The sequence below is a fragment of the Papio anubis genome, chromosome 1 (genome assembly GCF_008728515.1).
Source record: "Papio anubis isolate 15944 chromosome 1, Panubis1.0, whole genome shotgun sequence".
Classification (NCBI taxonomy): Eukaryota; Metazoa; Chordata; class Mammalia; order Primates; family Cercopithecidae; genus Papio; species Papio anubis.
In genome coordinates, this window is record NC_044976.1 from 121,477,779 (window position 1) to 121,488,623 (window position 10,845).

A 10,845-nucleotide genomic window follows, 5' to 3' on the forward strand; every position below is an offset into this window, starting at 1 on the left:
ACGTGAATTATTTTAGATGGAGTTCTCGCTCTGTCACCCAGGCTGGAGTGCAGTGCGCTATGTCGACTCACTGCAGCCTCTGCCTCCCAGGTTCAAGGGATTCTCCTGCCTCAGCCTCCCAAGTAGCTGGGATTACAGGCGCCTGCCATCACGCCCAGCTAAATGTGTGTATTTTTAGTAGAGATGGGGTTTCGCCATGTTGGCCAGGCTGGTCTCAAACGCCTGACCTCTAGTGGTCCACCCTCCTTGGCCCCCCAAAGTGCTGGAATTACATGCATGTGAAATTTAAAAAAGAAAATGTTACATAACTGCAAGGAAGGCATAAGAAAGACTCTCTTCGTTTATTTAGTTGATCTCCCTTCTCAATTCCTAATAGTCTGACACTTGTTGCCATGTTTTATTTAATATTTTTTATTTAATCTTTTAATTAAAAAAAAAAAAAAACCCATTAACAGTACATTTTGGTCTAAAATGGTCCCTCTGCTGAAATGCTAGGTGCTAGCCGTAATTCTGGCTTTAAAACCAAAACCCCAAATATTTAATAAATAAAAATTAGAATTAGTTGCCATTCTACTCCAAACCAGCTAGCCTAGCTGAAGAGGGAAGGGGAAGAGGCCAGAGAAAGGAGGAGGCAGTCAGATCTTAGACCTGTGGCTACAGGGACAGCTGAAAGAAGTAGCACAAAGAAAGATCATCCGAGCAGTCCCCAGTACAGCCCCCACTTTTTGGCAGAAGTAGGGTAAGGGTTATGTGCACCCTCCTACCCTCAATTCATTTGTGTCATAGAGGGAAAAAGTTAAAAGTCAGCTCAGCTTTGGTTTCTGGCCCAAGTTTTAGGGAGCTTAGAAAGGTGAGCCCTGGTCCAGCTTTGGCAGAATGAGGCCCACAGATGGGACAATAAGGCACAACCCTGACTCTGGAGGTCAGGGAGTCAAAGGCAAACAGCTAGGGCCAAATTCTCAGAATAAGGAATGTGAGTTGTAACCCCTACCCACAGAGAGCTGAGGGAGGGCCTCAAAAGCAGTAGAAAGGATAACTTGGAGGATAGGGAGGAAAATACAACCATCCCCCTCTAACAGAATATAACCAATGTCCCCCTACCTGGGGATAAGCTGGTTAGAATTTGGTTTAAAGGCAACTGGGTGAAAAGCAAGGAGGGAGGATGCAGAGAATTCTCCTCTCACTTTCTCCTTTTTCCCCAGAGCTTAAAGTGACCCTATAGCGCGGGGAGGGGGGTAGTTCCTTGGCTTTATGCATTAATCTGGGAGGCAACTGGAATAATGGTTCAGTCATTCTTACGATGGTGGTTATTGAGGATGGGGTGGCCATTGGCTAGGGGCCGGCTCTTTGCTCCTCCCCCAGCTGCAGCCTCCTCCCCCTCTGAGCTCTCTGTTTCTTCCCGGTCACTGCGTTCATCTTCTACCACCTGTGGAAAAGGGACAAGAACAGTTATTACATGAGATCCTCAAACCCCTAAAGACTGCTTCTCTCTGAGGGCTTGCTCCTGTTATACCCAAGGCCCCACACTAGTTTTTTAGAGGATTGCTGGCAAGATGGGAGTTCAGGAAGTCGTAGAGAGTAGTAAGGCCTACACAATGGGGACAGAGCCTTTACCTTTCCAGTTATGAACTTGTGGGCCATGCGCAAAATGAGGTAGGCCCAGAAGATATGCAGCAGCTGTAGAACTCCCATCATGGAATTGAAGAAGTAATAGCCAAAGAAGGCAGGATAGAGCTCCAGTGGGTACACTAGGGTGCAATGCAGGATCCTGAGGATTCAAGGAGAGAGAATTGTAAACAAGGACAAGAGCAGGTAAGACACCAGGGAGATACAGGAGCAGGAGAAAGGCAAGGCTTCTGATTTCTTCAGAACAGGAGTGTAGCCTGGCTGCCTACTCACCAGAAGGGCAGGATGACCAGTCGGGTGATGATGAAAACAATGGCGAAGATGATGAAGATGTTGTTGCAGGTGTTCTTCCATCCCGCGTAGTTAAACATCTTGGCTGACTGCATAGAGAGCCCCCATCCATCATCATGGGCTCCTGACTCCCTCAAGTACATTCATATGTACACTCCAGTTAGGAGCACTGACTCTGTGCCCTCCTCCTTGGTCCCAGGAATGTCACCCTCCAAATTCCCACCCCGCACCTCCCTCCCAAAGAAAATAAAGGGACAGAAGAACCTGCACCAGGGTCTGTAGGTTTGAGGAAGCCTAACCTCCAGCAGGTAATCGGAAGAGTCATGCAGAGCCATGATAAGAGTCCCAGCTCGGATGTAATTGGCAAACCAGGAAAAGCTGATGAGGATGATGGTGGCCACATGGTGGATGATCTGTTCCTTGAAATCCTGCAGAGATGATGCAGGCCCCAGGGACTTTTTCTTCCCCAGCTCTCACTATGCCTTCCCCCTTGCCTTTAGTTCCCCCTATACGAACAGCTCCATTCAGAGTACCCAGAAGTCAAAGGAGAGGGTGTTCATCCCAGGGCCTCATTTTGGCTCTTAGGCTTAATTGCACAACCCCTTCACCCACCTTTCGCTTGACATCAGAGGCAATGCTGAAGAGCAGGGACCAGTAGAAGGAAAGTTCAATCATGTAGTACCAATACTGGGAAGGGATAGTGCTCTGGGAGAGGAGAGAGAGGTAAGAGCAACCAGCCCCAAGGGTGTCCCCACTCCACAAACCCTCTAGTCCCTGAGGTTCTTCATCCCATCACTCTAATCCCTCTGCTATGGATTCCACAAACTGTCTCTTCACTGGGGTGTGTCTTAGTCCACCCACATATGAGGAAGCAAGACTCATACCTGTATGGGATATCCCTCCCAAACTTTCTTCATGTCATAGAACCAGGGTTTCTGCAGAGATGGTGAGAGGTTAAAAGAGGAGGAACCCAAATTCCATGGCCTCACCTGACCTTGCCAGAGAACCTACTCCCACCTCCCAGTAATCCCCACTCACATCCACAATGACGGCCATGCCGGCAATGAAGGCAATCAGGTAAAACGTGAATCTCCAGCTGGCAAAGGAAGCGGAAATGGCTAGGTCAGAGGACAGCACAGTCCCCCAGCAGCCCCCAAATACCTGCAGATATCCTCAATACCATTAATAACTGAATTCACCTCCTCACATCTCCCTGCATATAGCCACCACCTATCCCTCCCAGCAAGACACATCAGGATCTTGCTTGCCACCCAGCTTTTCCTGCCCCAGCCTCCCCACCTGGCTTCTCGGAACTTCTTGAGGAGACTGGGCCGGTCCTGGTTGCGGCGGCGGCGGAACCAACGCTCTACCTGGCGGCCAGAGAGCCCGCTCTGCCGGGACAAAAGCTCTACCTCCACCTGGGCATAGTGAAGAAGCCCATTGTTATGTTTACCTTCGGAACTCAGCAGCACCCCCAGCCTCTCCCAGTAACAAGCTCAGTCAGCACCACTGCTTCCCCATCTCTTCACCTGCTGGGGCGAACATTCAAACCCTCTCCCCTCCCCACCAAACCCAGTGATTCCCAGAGTCAGGGCAGCATGCGGCTCATACCTGCTTGGGCTGCTTGCCACTGGTCAGGTAGAAATGTTCCAAGGTGGCATTGGGAGGTGCCCGCAGTCGGGTTTTCTCCTTTATGTTCAAGAGAGCAGCCAGTGGTGTAGCCACGTACCTGGGGAAGGGATATAAGTAAGGTATCTAGCTTGCTGGGAAGGGAAAGGGCTGCAAGCTAAGGCAACTTTACCCTGGCCTCAGTTTCCCCAGCTTCCTGGCAACCCCCTTTTCTCTAGCCTCCAGGGCTGCCCACAGCTGACAAAGCTGCCTGTGTGTTCACTAGTGGCCAGGCGGGTGGCGGGTGGAGGGTGAGAACAAATAACCATTGATGGAAAGGGCCTGGGGGTGCTGAGCCTTCAGGAAGACAATGGTGCCTTCAGGGGAGGGGGTGCACAGTGGGCAGGAACCTGAGTAGCCAGAACATCAGGGTCTAGGGCTAATTAAATAGCAAGGAACAAACTTGAAGTCCAAGAAACTACAACTGGCAACTGGGGAAGGCATGAGGGTACGCTGGCATGCTTACAGCTCAAAGAAGTATCGAACGATGAGGAAGAGCAAGGCCAGAGGCAGTGTGATATAGAGATCTGAGGCTTTGGCGTAGACACGTCCATCTCGGTCTTCTAGATCGGCCCAGGTCAAGTTCACAGGCAGCCACAGGCGTTCCCACCAGAAGTAATCATACAAAGTCTGGAGCATCCTGAGTGAGAGGCAAAGGGGAGGGCATCAGGAGGAAGTAGCTATGGGGGAAGAGATAGATGAATGAAAGTTTTCAGGGTGTATCAAAAGGAGAAGGGGGCAGAGTCGAACTCTAGATTCCTATCCTGGCTATGCAGCCTTGGGCAAATCAGTTTCCTCATCTGTAATATGGTGGCTTTCCAGTTTTAACATTTACTGTCAGGCTGGGTGTGGTGGCTCACACCTGTGGTCCCAGCACTTTGGGAGGCCGAGACTGGCAGATTACGAGGTCAGGAGATCCAGACCAGCCTGGCCAACATGGCGAAACCTCATCTCTACTAAAAATACAAAAAATTAGCTGGGTATGGTGGCGGGCGCCTATAGTCCCAGCTACTCGAATGGGTGAGGCAGGAGAATCGCTTGAACCCAGGAGGTGGAGGTTGCAGTGAGCCGAAATCATGCCATTGCACTCCAGCCTGGGTGATAGAGCAAGACTCCATCTCAAAAAAAAAAAAAAAAAAACCCAACAAAAAACATTTATCGTCTACAGCAACCTGCAGATGTGATTCCCTGGAATTAAGAAACTTGGGGTCCTTACAACCTCTGATTTCGGGAGGGGGGGAGAACCTTGGGGGTCTTGTCATTTTTCTATCTCAACCTGGAAGACAGGCAGGACCTGGCCCTAGAAACTATAGCCAACAATCTGAGTAAAGTCCCTCCCTTATCCCCCCATGCTCTGGCCATTTCCTCAAGCCTCCAAGCCAACTTAGCTGAAAGCTTCCAGGGGGTGCCCCAAAACACTGCAGGGCTGAGGCAAATCCTTCTTCCTCTTCCCTACAACCTACAACCCATCTGAGTAGCAGGTCCCTAAAGAAAAACTGAAGAGACAGGGTAGGCTAGGCAGTGGCTCATGCCTGTAATCCCAGCACTTTGGGAGGCCGAGGCAGTCTGATCACTTGAGCTCAGGAGTTTGAGACCAGCCTGGGCAACACGGTGCAACCCCATCTCTACAAGAAGTACAAAAATTAGCTGAGTGTGGTGGCACATGCCTGTAATCCCAGCTACTTGGGAGGCTGAGGTGGGAGGATCACTTGAGCCTGGGAGGTGAAGGTTGCAGTGAGCCGTGATCTCGCCACTGCACTCCAGCGTGGGTAACAGAGACTATGTCTTTAAAAATAAATAAATAAATAAAGCCAGGATAAAGCAAAATTATGTCCCCAAATGATGCTGAGCTCCACAATCACTGGACATAGAACTGCACACAAAGTTGACACTCCATGCTAAGCCATCTAGTCCCTACACATAAGGCAGAAGGACCCTATGTATAACTCTTCAGAAAGAAAAGTGAAGGTAGGGCTGCAAAGAGTCAGGGATTATAGGGCAGGGAACCAAGACAGCAGACCAATACATCTGGTGGAATTAAGAGCTATTCTTTTTTTTTTTTTTTTGAGAATGAGTCCCAAGGCAGGCCCAGGTTGAGCGTGGCTATCCTGCAAGCCACCAGTTCACTCCGGGTTCACGCCGCATTCTCCTGCCTCAGCCTCCGAGAGTAGCTGAATTACAGGGCTTCACCACTGCTACCGCTAATTTTTTGGCTTATAGAGACGGGTTTCACCTCTGTGGTCTCGACTCCTGACTTTGTGATCCGCCTGCCTACCGCCTCCCAAAGTGCTGGGATTACAGGCGTGAGCCACCGCGCCCGGCCTCTTTTATTTTCTTTTGAGACAGGGTCTTCCTCTGTCACCCAAGCTGGAGTGCAGTGGTACAATAATGGCTCACTGCAACCTCCACCTCCCAGGTTCAAGCCATCCTCCCCTCCCGCTTCAGTCTCCCGAGTGGCTGGGGCTGTAAGTAGCACGCACTACCGAGTAGCAAGCACCACATCTGGCTAATTTTTGAATTTTTTTTTTTTGGTAGAAACGGTTTTGCCATGTTGCCCAGGCTGGTCTTGAACTCCTGGGCTCAAGCAACCTGCCGGCCTTGGCCTCTCAAAGTGCTAGGATTACAGGCATGAGCCACTGTGCCTGGTCAGAGCTATTTCGTATAAATGCTCATCCAGAAAATAAAATCCTAGTCTGCAGGGGAACACCCATACCCCCTCAGTCTAGGAAAGAGCTGCTATGTAAACCTTCTCCCCCAACTGAAAGAGGAACAACATGGTGGGAGTGACCACTTGGATACCCAGAGGAGGGAAGGAACGGTCTGTGTGTGGCTCACGAGGGAAGAGCAGCTGCTTGGAGCTGAGAGGAGCGGCAAGATGGTCCAGAAGAGCCAGGGATGCTGGGTCCAGCACAACACCTGGCAATCCTAGGACTCAGCAAGAAGCCGCAGCAGGATGACGAGGACAGTCTTTTCCAGGCTCCCCACCCCTTGTTCCCCTCCTGGGAAGGAAGTGAGGCAGTGGGATTTAGGCTGGCCCAGAAAGTGAAAGCAGAGACAGGAAGAAAAGAGAGTGGTGAGATTGTTATCCACCATGACCTAGAGACTAGTTGGTGCCACTGACTGAAGAAAGAGCCTGAGACCACAGCTGGGCTGGGCTGGTCCTGCTGCTGCTCTGACAGCTCCCGCTCCACCCCCACCCACCACAGAAGCCCTTGCGAAATCCCTCAGCCTGTCATGGATCAGTATTCCAGCTCAAGGACTTTTACCCCCTTGTCCCCACTCCTGGTCACTGCTCTCTCAGATGAAATCAGAAGTCAGCACTGCCAGTAAAGGAGCTTCAGCTCCACCTTCTCCCCTCCTCCTCCCCCAAATCACACACACACATTCCAGGCACTGCCCCTGCCCCCTCCACCTCAGCCAGAATAAATATTTAATTAAACAGATGGAAGCCTTCTGAACTGAACAAAATTAAATGTAATTATCCACAGCGGAACTTTCCCCACACAAACACACACACACTTTTTTCCTAGAGAAAAGTTGTAGAAAATTGAATAGAGAAGGGACAAGAGTAGAAACTGCACAGAGACGGGACAATGTGGAACACCTTGATGTGTGCACGTGACCCCCTCTTTCCACTTTTTGCTCAGCCTGATTGGAAGCGAGAAATCAGCCTGACCCAGTCACCTGACTGCTGTCTCTTGGAGCCCAACTTCTCCAGGGAAATGTAAAGCCAAAGGTACCGTGTTGCCCCGGCAGTCCTAGACTTTGGATCCAATCCCTAGCCAGGTCAGTGAAAACTGGCAGGGATGTTTCTCTAGTCAGGCGGCAGGCTGGAGTCACAGAGGGAGGGTGGAGCCCCTGCTGGACTCCTGGGGCCCAGGAATGTCTCATGCCTGCAAAGCAGGGGGTGGGGGTGGGGGGCCGGGGTAGGGGGGCAGACAAAGTAGGCACTAGAGCATGGTCAAGGGCAGACACCTGGGCAGTGCAACTTCCTCATCCCCAAGATGAGATAGCACCTGTCCTCTTCCACTCCAAGCAGGGAAAGTGGAAGACTTGGGAAATGCAGATTAATGGAGGCTTTTACACCGAGGTTGCAGGCTTCCCATGACCACAGCCCTCCCTGGTGGTCCTGTACCTCCATTAGCAGAGAGGCACTACCCCCATCTCCCCAGCAGGGAGGCCCCAGATTCCGCAGGGTCAGGACCTCTGACTCAACATGAGGGGAGGGGAGGGCAGCAGGGGCCCGGCCGGCCTCACTTACACATCCCCACAGAACCAAAGAGTTGGGTCCCTGTGGCGGTGCTGGGGAGGCCTCTTAGCACCAGCATGCGGATCCGAGCAAGACCCCATAAACAAAAGGCTGGGGCAAGAAAAGGTGAAGTTTACACAGGGTAAGGAGACAACAATGTTTTTCCAGGCCCGCTGGGCCTTCAGGGCAGTTACTTGACTTCTTGTGGAGAAAATCACATCTACAAACACTTTTCCACCCAGACTTCCCCCATACACATGAAGAGACATGGTATCTGTCTACGCTCTCTCACACACACCTGCCTTAGAGGCACAGATGCCACTTTCTGAGGCACAGCCTGGAGAGGGGCCAGAAGAGCAGGGATTTAACTGGCATTGGATTAACAGGAACTTGAGCAGGACTCTGCCCAGCCCCAACCTTTGCCCCAACTCTGACTGACATCCCCACAAGACCCCTCTAGGTGGATGAAAGGTGCAGAGGGTCCCCACGGGAGTTTGTAGATCCAAAGGGCTGAGAGGGCAGCTGTTTGGGCCTGAGAGGAAGGAATTCTCCCCGACTCCATGTGGTCAGTCTGACTGGCTCTCACAGTTTGGAGGAATAACTGAGGAAAATAGAAAGGGGTTGTTGACAAGGGAGGAGTGACAAAGGTCCCACGGGCTCCCTGCTTCCACTGAAGAAGTCCTGAATAGTCTCTTCCTTGTTGAAAACTTTTTTCAGGCAACAGCAGCAGGTCATGAACTAGAAGTTGACAGGCCATGGATGGAGCCAAGGAGAGGTGTGTTATCCCTCCAGGCTGCAGGATGGGCCTCAAAATAAGCCAGATTGTAAGAAGAGGTGGGTGAAAGGCGGTCAGAACAGCAGTCCTCAGCCCCATCTGGCCTACAGCTTGTCTGGAAAGTCCCACCAAAGGCCTCCACAGACCCAAACACTGCAAGAGACTATGGCCCCAGGGGCAGGGAGAGGCCGGTGGGTTTAAGAGACAGCTGGGGCGGTGCTGAAGGACACAGTGAAGGATCAGCCAGCCTGTGGACAGTGACAGGGGGAAAAGGAGGCCCTTCCTCCCAGGGGAAAATCTGGCCAGAGGCCCCAGTGAGGGGAGTAGGGGACCAGGGGAGAAAAGGATCTCTCTCTGGAACACAGACTGTGCAGATCATGGTATGCTCAGGGCCAGGTCCTCAGGGACAGGGCTGCAGACAAGTCCTTACCCTTAGGAGCCCCTTTACATGTGCAGCCACTCACACCCAGGTGCAGTCACCCCGACTCCGGTATGGGGCAGCAACCCCCACCCACCCCTGCCCCAGCACAGATATGGGGGTGACTGCCTGCTGGAGGCCTGCTGGGACTCAGTTCTCCAGGAACAGGGGAGCACTGCATTCGTCACGATCCTCAGAACCCCCTGAACCTGGGCCTGGCAACTCAGGTGACTGAAACCAGGTTTTGATGCCAGGAGCCAGGCTTAGGGAGGGAGAAACTCCAACTGCAGGCTAAAGATGAATGCTCTACACCTGCAGTCAACCCACTTGCCACGGGCCTCTGGTGATTAACAAGCTACGGCCCAGAAAGCCAGTTCCACCAGGAGCTCCCTTGCCAGCCATCCACACCTCATAACGGTATGCGCCTTAGCCCTGCCGGGCCGGGGCAGGCGCTCTGGGCCGCTCCTTCCTGTTTCCCGTTAAGCACATGGAAGCTCTGACCTCGCCTGCGAGGTGGGCACCGTGGGCCGGTAGGAAGAAAACGGGGCAGGGCCCTCCCCTCTCCTCCCACCCGAGCCACAGGACGCGTCCAGGCCGGGGCAACCCCGCGGACCGCTGCCAGGGTGGAGGCTCTCGCGCCAATGGTCACCAGGCTCCTCCACTTCCAACAAAGGGGCGCCCGCGGCTCGGCCCCGTCGCCCGCAGCCCCCGCGTCCCCACCTCCCGCCCTACCTGTTGCCCAGGAGGGCTCCTCCGGCTCGGGGCGGCGCTACCGCGGACTCCGCGGCGCCAGGCCCGCCGGCCCCGGCCGCTCCCTTGAGGCGCTGCGCCCGCCCTCCCCGGCCGCCGCCATGAGCGCCCGCAGCGACCCCAACAGCGCCGCCCCCCGCCCCGGCCCCGCGGCCTCCCCAGCCCGGCCCCTCCGCCGCCCTGCGACAAAGCGGCCTCCGGGGCTCCCAACTTTTCCGCAGCCCCTTCCCACCCCCGCGCGGGGATCGGGCGCCGGGCGGGGGCCCCGACTCACTCGGCTGCAGATCCGGCGGGGCCGGGGCCGCTGCTCCGTGTGATCCGTCTGCTCGGGTGGCTGCTCCGAGGCCCCGAGGCCTGGCTCCCCGCGCCTCTCCTCCCTCTTCCGCCCGCCCGCCGGCCCGCGCCCGCCCTCGCCCTCCCTCCTCCGCCCGCCGCCGCCGCCGCCGCCGCCCGCCGAGCCCAGTCGAGCTGAGCCCGAGCCCAGCCGGGAAAGAAAGGCCGCGAGCAGCCCAGGGGCCGGGAGGCTGGGCGTGGACGCGAGGCGAGGGCGGGGCGGGCCGTTGCGCTGCGGCTGCCCCTCCGCCCCGGCGCGGGAGCCGGGACCCCAGCCCTCCGCTCCCGGGCCCGCAGCCACGCCCACGCCCGTCACCGTGCGCTAGAGAAGCCCCCGACGTGAGGAGGCGGGTGCGGGCTCCTCCGGCCGCTTCGGTCTGTTTTCGGGGTGGGAGGTCTCCCACTGGGACCGACACAGACGCACTGGATGCCGCGGGGTCCCGGGCTCCGAGCGGCGGCGTCCCTGCCCCCTCACTTCTACCCACCCCCACCCACCCCCAACTGCTGTGCGGCCCCGGGTCCCCGCCGGAGTGGGCACATTCCCACTTCCAGCCCCACGGGGCGCGGGCGGAGGAGGGCGCAGCCTGGGGGTCCTGCCCAAGTGCCTCGCGCCGAAGCTGAAAACGTCTCCAGGGCAGACCCAAGCAGCCGAGCCTCCAGACCCAGTCAGAGCCTGCGACCCCTCCGGCGACCCTCGCCTACCTCGCCGTAAAAGCTGCGGACTTTCCACCCAGG

At 55.0% G+C, this 10,845-nt stretch overlaps 1 protein-coding gene across 2 annotated transcripts; it reads right to left on the reverse strand.

The window, feature by feature from the left end:
• Window positions 1-319: 319 nt before the first annotated feature.
• Window positions 320-10,262, reverse strand: CERS2 (ceramide synthase 2). Of its 2 annotated transcripts, none has more exons than XM_003892597.4 (11): window positions 10,052-10,262; window positions 4,052-4,225; window positions 3,529-3,646; window positions 3,217-3,335; window positions 2,956-3,013; window positions 2,802-2,852; window positions 2,530-2,622; window positions 2,217-2,345; window positions 1,900-2,006; window positions 1,615-1,768; window positions 320-1,426 (listed from the first exon to the last, which is right to left on the reverse strand). In XM_003892597.4, the coding sequence occupies exons 2-11, from the start codon at window positions 4,222-4,224 to the stop codon at window positions 1,286-1,288; spliced, it is 1,143 nt and encodes a 380-aa protein (XP_003892646.1). In that variant the 5' UTR covers window position 4,225; window positions 10,052-10,262; the 3' UTR covers window positions 320-1,285. The 2 variants fall into 2 exon arrangements, with proteins under 2 accessions (XP_003892646.1, XP_009179035.1); XM_009180771.3 differs by lacking the exon at window positions 10,052-10,262 and adding an exon at window positions 9,760-9,912.
• Between the last annotated feature and the right edge of the window lie 583 nt (window positions 10,263-10,845).

Bases quoted from the DNA above. Each gene is read 5' to 3' on its own strand.
- CERS2 (XM_003892597.4), bottom strand. From the start codon at position 4,224: ATGCTCCAGACTTTGTATGATTACTTCTGGTGGGAACGCCTGTGGCTG. The intron at 2,853-2,955 runs GTGAGTGGGGAT...CCATCTCTGCAG, and splicing joins GCATGGCCGTCATTGTGGAT to AAACCCTGGTTCTATGACAT. The intron at 2,623-2,801 runs GTATGAGTCTTG...CTCCTCTCCCAG, and splicing joins GGGAGGGATATCCCATACAG to AGCACTATCCCTTCCCAGTA.